The sequence below is a fragment of the Drosophila obscura genome, unplaced genomic scaffold (assembly GCF_018151105.1).
Source record: "Drosophila obscura isolate BZ-5 IFL unplaced genomic scaffold, ASM1815110v1 contig_26, whole genome shotgun sequence".
Taxonomy (NCBI): domain Eukaryota; kingdom Metazoa; phylum Arthropoda; class Insecta; order Diptera; family Drosophilidae; genus Drosophila; species Drosophila obscura.
This window is the reverse complement of record NW_024542813.1, coordinates 344,047-353,618: the sequence shown is the minus strand read 5'-3', so window position 1 is coordinate 353,618 and position 9,572 is coordinate 344,047. Positions and strand designations below refer to the sequence as shown.

The following is a 9,572-nucleotide window of genomic DNA, read 5'->3' as shown; positions in this document are numbered from 1 at the left end:
AACTACAATCATTAAACTCAATGGAGATTCCCCGGCACGTATATGATGGAAAAGTGCCAGTCACCCAGGATCTACCTTTGTAGACGCATCGGAACGAGCCTATGGCGCGGCAGTGTACGTACGAGCCACCTACAAAAACAATCAGGTCTCTGTACGACTATAATGCTCAAAGTCTCGAGTAGCACCCACCGCCTAACAATCCCTACCACGTCCAGAACTGTGCGCTGCAATTTTAGGTGCCGAAGTCACCAATCGAGTTAGAAGGGATCTCCATATGAACCTTGACACAGTATCAGGAAGCTTCTGGACTGATTCCACCGTTATACTGTACTGGATTAACGCATCGGCGTCCACATAGTACACCTTCGTGGCAAATCGAATCGCCAAAATCCAGGCATTGACTAACCAATTACAATGGCGTCATGTTTCAACAGCCAACAACGCAGCAGATGTCCTTTCAAGAGGAATCCTAGCAAGCAAGCTAAGGGATCATAGTCTATGGCTATACGGACCATTATTCTTGCACGGATCAGAAGATAAATGGACGAAACCACCCATCATTGAGCCCAGCAATCTCGAGAGAAAGGCTAAGCAAGTCAGCTTGCCAATCGCATCTAGCTCTCTCGGAGAAGAGTTATACACATGCAGACTTAGCAACTCGTTCAACAAACTACAACGTATTGTAGCGTACATGTTTCGCTTCTGCTACAAAACTAACAGAGCACCTACAACGACACTTTGCGCAGGAGAGCTAAGGCGTGCTCGCACTATGATCCTACGAACGATTCAACAAGTTGAGTTCACAGCGGATTTAAAACAGTTAAAACGCTATAAAACAGTGGATAAAAAGAGTTCGATCATTTCGTTATCTCCCGTAATAGGAGATGATGAGCTCATCAAGGTTGGCGGAAGACTCGAAGAAGCTCAAATTCCGTTTAACGCAAAACATCCAATCCTGCTACCGTACAACGACCCAATAGTCAAAATGATTATGCGAGAGCTTCATTTTTTTTTTTTATCAGTTTATTAAGTAAAGAAATATAATAGAAAATAAATAAAGCCCGAGTTCCTGCGGGAATGCCGCGAAGCTTTGCTTCGCAAGAACGGGCGGGTCACCTTAGACCCCTCCTTCTATGCCGTTTCGACTCCGCTCCAGCTCTCTCAGCTTCCGCATAACATCTGACGCAAACCCGCATACCATTGACCAGTACTGTTCGCTCGCAACCATCCTGTTGATCAGGTTTTCGGCGTTCAGCGTGTCACCGCCAATGCCGCTACGCTGTTCTGCAAACCTTGAGCAGCTGAAAAGGATGTGCTCAGCGGTTTCTTCGACGCCACACGTCGGGCATTTATCGTCGCTATCGTGCCCGAAACGATGGAGATAGCTCCTAAAACAGCCGTGTCCACTTAGTAGCTGGGTTAGCCAAAAATTCACCTCTCCATGCTTTCGGTTTACCCACGTAGCAATGTCCGGTATAAGACGGAATGTCCATCTGCCCTTCGTTGAGATGGCCCATCGTTCCTGCCATCTGTTTAAGCTCCTTTCCCTCGCTGCCGACTATATTTGTCTCCTCAGTGCCGGTGATCGATTTTGTGGTGCTGCGTCGAGCTCTGAGGAGATTTCCTTTGCTTCCTCTGCGAGGTCCGCCACTGGGAGCATTCCTGCTATGACCAAGGCCGCGTCATCCGAGATTGTTCGGAAGCCGCAGCAGACCCGCAGAGCTCCCAGTCGGTGAGTTGCGTCTAACCCTCTCCTGTAGGACTTCGTCCTCGCCGCCTCTGGCCAGATTGGTGCTGCATACAGCATTACCGATTTAAGGACAGACTGCAGAAGAAGTCGGCGGCCTTGCTTGGGTCCCCTCACGTTCAGCATCATGCGAGAAAGTGCTCTTCCTAGGTCGGCTGCCTTTTTGCAGACTGCCTGGAGGTGCTCGCGGAATGAGAGACGAGTGTCCAGCATTACTCCGAGGTATCGGATTGCTCTTGATGATGTTATGTCAACTGAGCCGACACGGACGGTCGCTACCTCGACTTTTTTGCGACTGGATATCAGAACCGCCTCCGTCTTTTGCTCAGCCAGATTGAGGCTCACAGAGTTCAACGACTCCTGGATTACTGCCACCGCTTGGTTACAACGGGCCTCCACGTCGCCGAGATGCTTGGCTACCACCACCAGCGCGACGTCATCTGCGAATCCTACTGTTTGGGCGTCACTTGTTAGTTGGAGCTTGAGGATGGCGTCGTACATAACGTTCCACAGAGTTGGTCCCAGGACCGAGCCTTGAGGAACGCCGCATGTCACCTGGTACTGCACTGTGCCGCTATCGGTGTTGTATAGCAGCATCCGGCCTCTGAAGTAGTCCTCGATGATGGCTACCAAGTAGTCTGGGATTCCTAACGTGGTTAGAGCCCTAAGGATGACGTCCCACCTCGCCGAGTTGAAGGCGTTCTTTACGTCGAGAGTGACCACGAGACAGTACTGCTTCCGTCCTCCAAGCCACCTTGTTCCCTCAATAGCTTTTGCCGCTATGTCCTTGACTATGCGGATCGCGTCCGTCGTCGATCTTGCCCTCCTAAAGCCAAACTGCATCGGGGACAGGTCACCTGCCTCTACGACAGCTTCCTGGAGTTTCCTGCAAATGCATCGCTCCAGCGCTTTGCCCACGGTGTCTATCAGGCAGATGGGCCTATAGGATGATGGTTCTTCCGGAGGCTTGTGGGGTTTTGGCAACAGGACAAGCTTCTGCTGCTTCCATGGCTCTGGGAATACTCCTTCGCGTAGGCACATGTTGAAGACATGCGCGAAAGCCGATGGATGCGCTGCCATAGCCAGCTTCACTGCGGTATCGGGGATACCATCTGGGCCTGGCGCCTTGCCGGTCGGGGTTTCTGCTGCCACTTCCAAAATCTGGCTTGCCGTTATGTCGGTCCATCCGATGTGGCGATACGGTGCTCGTGCCGGGCTGACAGCTGAGGCGACAGTGGGAAATAGACATTCGACGATTTCTTTCATCCTGTCAGGGTCGGCCGCGGTGAAAGGCTTTGCCGCGTTTAGCTTTTTTACTATGACTTTGTATGCGAGACCCCAAGGGTCATTTTCCGCAGAGTCACAGAGTTCAAGGAAGCAGTTCCTCTTGCTTTCTCTGATGGACCTTTTGAGGACTCGGCGTTTCGCGGCGTATTCCTGGGACCTCGTATGGAAGGCCGGCGTTCCCTTAGCGCGTGTTTGGCGCCTCCTAGCACGGATGCATTCGCTGCGGGCTTCGGCGATCTCCGTGGTCCACCAGAATACCGGCTCGCGGTGTCGGGAGTGGCTCCTTGTCTGTTTTGTGCTTGCCCTGCAAGCCGATGCTATCGAGCGGACGAGTTCGGCAGCGCTGGCTTCTGCGTCTCCCTGGGGCTCTGGTATGATCAGCTCCTCTAGAAAAATCTCTGGCCTGAGAGATCTGGCGTTGAAGGTCGTCATTGGCTGGTGGGCTGAGCCTTGCCTGCGGGACTCGATACTGCAGAAATTGCTTTGTGGTCACTAGCGGTGTATGCGGTCTGAGGGTCCACGTTGTACTCTCCAAGAGAGTGCTGCTGCAGAAGGACAGGTCAATGACTGACCCTGTCCCAGCTCGGGAGAACGTGTCCTCTGATCCCGTGTTTAGAAGGGTTATCTCCAATGTGGCAAAGGCTTCTAGGAGGGTGTGACCTCTAGCGTTGGTGAACCTTGACCACCAATCCTCTGACCACGCGTTGAAGTCTCCTGCCAGGATGACATTTGGCCGTCCCCTTGCGTCGTCTGCTACTTCGTCGAGTATGGCGCCGAATTCCTGGAGCGACAGTCGTGGTGCAAGGTAGCAGCTGTATAGCCCTTGCGTACCAACTCTGCTTGATGACCCGAACGCCCGCATGTCCAAAGCGCTGCTGTTTTTGTTGCGTCTAGCGTGAAGTGGCTGTCACTGGTTCTGCGGAACGGCTCGCTGAGGAGTGCAACATCCGCTGATTCGTCTCGGACTAACTGACAGAGTAGGTTCTGGGCAGTTTCGCAGAGGTTTAAATTCAGCTGCAGGATCCTCACTTCGCTATGCGGTGATTAGGCTCTGGTCTGCTTCTCGGGCACCTCTTGCTGCCAGCTATGTGGCTCGCCGCAGCCGGATCCTTTACGGTACAGAGGAAGCATCTGGGATCATTTGTGCACTCCGCTACTTTGTGGCCACGCTTGCCACACTTGAGGCAGCAGTTGCTGCGGTCGACGTCGCTCTTGCACCTGGCTGCGATGTGCCCAAACTCTAGGCATTTGTAGCAGCGCCTCTGTCCTGATCGCTCTACGATCCTGCATCTTGTCCACCCGATCTTGAGTTTTCCAGCCTCTAAAAGCCGCTTTGCCAGCGGGTCCGCAAGCCCGACGACAGCCACCTGGGAACCTCCATATCCCGGTCGTAGAGCCCTAATGCATTCTGCTTCCACTTGGTGGTCCACCTGAAGAGACAGTGCCATAGCGACCTCCTCTTTGGTGGCAAGGTCATCGATGTCGCGGATCTCGATGAAAGTTTCGCTTACCAGCGCCCTGACGCCTGCCAGCGTACCAAGGACTTGGCCTATCTCCTCCTTCAGCTGGGCAGTATTTTCCTTCTGAGCGCCATTTAGCTCGAGCAGGAGCTCTCCCTTTGCTGTGCGCCGGACTCTGTCAACATTTTTTCCAACTTCCTTCAGCTTCCCGTCGTCTCTCCTCGTCACCATCCTTAGGATGTCGGAGTAAGAAAGGTCTCCTTTTGTGGCAATTATGATTGCGTCGTGCCTTTGTCGCCTGGGTGGATGGGTCGTTGTCGCTTTGGGTCTCTGTTCTGGCTCTTCAGACGCGTTGAATGGTCGGCGTCTGGGCCTACGGGTCGCGGTGGACCATGCATCTCCATGCGGGGCTTCTGAGATTAGTGACGATGACACCGTCAGCTTGCATGGGATCGGGGATGTCTGCTGGTCCATCGTCTCTGGTTTGTGGTCCTCCAGTTTCTGCTCCTGGATTCTCGCGCAGATGTCCGAGTGCAACTCCTTCAGGTTGGTTAGGGTGTCTTTTATCTGGTTCCCGTGACGCGTTGCCGGCCTCTTCTCGAGCGTTACGGATACTAATCCGTCTATGATCTCGCCCATTTCGGTCAACAGCGCTTGGAGACTTTTAGTGACCTTCTTTCTTTTGATCTTTGCTTCTATGCTTTCAGGGCTACTCTCTAGATCTCTGCCTCTTTTGGGCTAATCGCCGTCCCTCATCGGGTCGCTCGGGAGCGCAGCTCCAGTAGGAGACCTCGCGATCTTGGCTCTTTGAGCGAACGCCTGGAGGTCGTCCGAGTCAGCCAGCTGGGCTAAGTTCGACCCTCCCAGCATTGTACCTTCAGATGAGGAGGAGCGGCTTCTGGGATCCCTCGGCGGCCAGAGGTTTCCCTGCGGCGATCCTCGGTGGAAGTTATACCGCTTCGGTTCGGTAACCAGAGCCCCGTTGATTGGCGCCGCCTGGGCGGAGGGGTTGGCTGGCGGCCGGTTCCTTGGCCTTTGCCTTTTTACCTCCCAGATAGCCGGTCTTTCTGCTTTGCAGGTGCTTGTGGACTGTGAATTGAATTTATTTGAAATTAACTAACTTGAGTTAGTGAGCGATCGGTAATCGGTCGCTGTCAGAAGCTCGCTGATCTGGGACCTGAAAACCCTTTACAACCCTTCAGCCGATCAGCTGGTTCGTGGCCTGCACTGTCCAGCCCTGGTACACCAGTCGATCAGCTGTGCTGCCTCGAGTGGAAACAAGAATTTACTTGCCGAAAAGAAAATAGAGAAAAGTGAAAAAGGCGGGAGCCGTCAGGCGCTGAGTGGAAATGCCTGAGCGCACTCAGGGTGGTCCCCTGCCTCCCCTTGCCCTGTGGATGTCCGAGGAGCAGTCTGGATCTGGAGCCGTTCCCTGTGTGTGGCTTTGCTATCCCGGGTGAGATTGCAGTGTTTAGGTACGCCTGCGCTAATTTTTTGTGTTTTTTCGAAGGTATATTCCGTGATTTGGAGCTGAATCTGCAGAGCCGCTCTGTGGCGCGTCCGCACTCGAAAATATCGCGTTGTTTTTTTTTCGCGAGAGCTTCATGAGGAAAATCTGCATTGCGGTGCCCAAGCATTAAGGGCAATCGCAAGACAACAATATTGGATTATCAACGACAAGACGATGGCTAGAAGCATCATACATAGCTGTATTAGATGCACCAGAGCCAGACCAAAGCTGATGCACCAGATCATGGGCAATCTTTCAGCACAAAGAGTCTTGCAAGCACGCCCATTCCTTAATGCAGGCGTTGACTACTGTGGACCAACTATGATCCACCATAAAATCCGAGGAAAACGGCCAGATAAGGCATACATTGCCGTATTCTGCTGCTTCTCCACAAAGGCTGTACAACTGGAGTTAGTAAGTGACTTAAACACAGATGCATTCTTGGCAGCACTTCGGCGATTCCTTAGCAGACGCGGGAAGTGTCAGACTATTCATTGCGACAACGTAACAAATTTCGTCGGCGCAAATAACAAGCTAAAGGAATTAAAAGAATCAATATTTAGCTAAAAGGCACATGCTCTGATCACAAATCATTGCAACAAAAAACAAGTGGATTTTAAATTCATTCCTCCTCGGGCTCCATCGTTTGGCGGCCTCTGGGAAGCTGCGGTAAAATCAGCGAAAAGGATGCTAATTACAACCACAGAAACAGCATCCTTGACGTTTGAGGAGCTGAACACAGTCATAATCGAAATTGAAGCAATTCTCAACTCCCGACCCATAACTCCAATGTCAAATGATCCAACGGATACAAGTGCGCTTACTTCAGGGCATTTCCTGATGGGTGAACCTTTGACCGCAGCACCTGACCTCAACACTGATCGTCAAGAGAAAGCTCTGGTTAAGCGCTGGGAATTGGTTTCACGCTTAAAACATGCATTTTGGAATCAATGGTCTACGGAATACATCCACGAACAACAAACTCGGCATAAATGGAAAACCACCGCTCCAAAGGTGACCGAAGGATTATTAGTTTTGGTGAAGGAAGACAACCTTCCAGTAATGAAGTGGCCAATGGGTCGCATCATCAAAACTTATCCTGGGCAAGACAACCATGTACGAGTGCTTGATGTCAAAACATCGTCCGGCGTATACAAACGCCCCATCAGTCGTCTCGCCCCATTATTCTCAGAGGAGGTAGCAACAAAACGCTCCAAAAATGCTATTCAAGACATTGCGGAAATAGAGGAGCCACTAACACAGCGAAAAAGATTATCATTACCTACACTAACATCCACATTGTTAGTGTTACTTCTCATGCTGCCATTAGCATTTTCACAATCAATAAATGTGACGCCATTTGCAAACAAGCTTTGAATATTCTATGAGAAACTTGGAACCTCAAGAAAGACCACTTCCGAATGGACCATGATTATATACTACGACTTGGATCCATATTGGAAGGATATGTCAGCTAAAAAATGTTCAAGCGTGCAACTCCATATTTCAACACTTTCAACATTTGTACAAAGAACTACAAACAGGAAATATGCTAATAAAGGCCTCTCGACAACGCAGATCGCCGCTGGATATAGTAGGAAACGTGGCACACCAGTTGGGTTCCATGATTGATACTTCTTCCGGAGAATGAACGCAATAATCAATAGCATTGATATTGCTAGGGCAGCATAAGTAGCGATTTGATGATGCTGCACTGTGTTGAGATGGTTTGGCAGCCTTTGTTGATTGATTGCCACTAATTGCAGGCGTAAATCTTTCAATTCTTGAAGATAGTCTGATGTCTGGTTCTCCAATTGTACAGTTGCTGGCGAAGGGGGTAAGCGTATGTCCCCAAATCGAGTGTAGGTTGATTTGACTTCACTGATTGTTGTGCTGAAGGTACTGATGCTTATTTCTGTATTGCGAGCAGTCCCCCCGGAGTCCAGGGAAAAGTAAGCCAGTTCCTTCCAGTTGTATGGTTGACGGAGACCCGTTGCAAACTGCCTGAAGTCTCATCATGCAGTGTGCTTGGCCTAACCAATTTAAGCACCACCCCAAGGCCAAGTTGCAATATGATGCAGTTTCGGCGGCGGTCATTGTCACTGCCCAAAAGTGATGCGTCTGCATCTAAACCGTGAGAACCTTACGTAACGGGCATTGGGCAGGTACCACCGCTGACCGAAAGCTGACGCCTCATATTGCATATTGACTGTGGGAACCTTACGCAACAGGGCTTTGTTTCCCACGATAGAACACCTGCATGGAGGCAACTCGCCCCAACGATTTTGTATAAATATAAGCTTCATTTAAATAAAAATCAATCATAACAATTATAACATCCAGGCGTACTACATGGCGATCCTGCCATTATTATATATATATCAGCGGCGTTATAGCGCCAGATATATAATATAATATAATAAACAAGAAAGCTTATCAGCCAAACCGTTTATAACAGATATAGGTATATGAGGCAAAATCAGCTCAGAAATCACAAAAAAAAACCAAATATTTTGAAGAAACCAATCTCAAGGGTGCCAATGAATCTGCCGGGGAGGTCGATAACAGCAGAAAAATCAATGTGGAGTCCTGTGTCGATGAGGTGCTGAACCATCGTCTACGGCGACAAGAAGTCATAAACCCTCTACCTGAAGGATATTTTGTGCCGCTTCAAGGAGCTGCAGCTCTTCACAGACGAGTCCATAGTCTCCTTGGTGGAATTTGGTTACATTCTACATTTTGCTTAAAAAGACTCGAGGTCTAACCAATAAATAAAAATTCATGACATCGGAAGGAGAGATACAATTCTTGACAGGGGAGCCTTCTATCCAGAAGGACCCACCAGGAATAGAGGAGGTACTGGAGCAGTACCCGGAGTCAGGACCAAAAAGACTCACCATCGAGGAATACAAAGCAAGGCAGAAGACAGCCAAGCAGCAAAGGAGCGAGGAAGCAACCCCGAGTAAAACAGTTCCGAAGGCAAGGAGAGGAGGAAAACAGGCTCGCCTGATCCGCACTCGTCGCCTACTAATCGAGTGCGAAAAGGCCGCACGAGGATCACCGGATGACCAGAGGCGCTACAAAGAGCTGCTGGACGCCACCAAACTGGCGCTTCGCGATGCGAAGAAACGGCTGCTGGCCAAACAAACCAGCACCCTAAATTAATTCTTAAATTTATATATATATATATAATATTTTTCCTTTTTATATGTATAAGTATTAAATAAAATGATAAAATAAAAATATTTCTAAAAAAAAAAAAAATTTTAATTAAGAAAAAAATTATTTTTTTTTAAATACTAAATATTAATAACTACAATGGGGAAAACGCAATCAAAAGTAGAAAACCCCAATGTCAATGTGGTGAACAAGATACAAATTGTCGATCACACAAATAGCATCAATGAATTGTGGTTTCTTCTGTTAATATTAGTAATCATGGCAGCAATAAATCTAATAATCAAAATTTACAACATGCATCATAGAAGCCTGAAAAAAAGGTATATGTCTCGCGCTGATGCACTAGATAAAATCTAGTTTAACTCTTGATAAAAATTCTGCAACCCAG

General features: G+C 49.3%; 1 protein-coding gene across 1 annotated transcript; it reads right to left on the bottom strand.

The window, feature by feature from the left end:
* Positions 1–4,059: 4,059 nt before the first annotated feature.
* On the bottom strand, positions 4,060–5,133 carry LOC121404627. Its single transcript, XM_041594428.1, has one exon. It carries the CDS (start codon positions 5,131–5,133, stop codon positions 4,060–4,062), a length of 1,074 nt encoding a protein of 357 aa, XP_041450362.1.
* Positions 5,134–9,572: the final 4,439 nt, after the last annotated feature.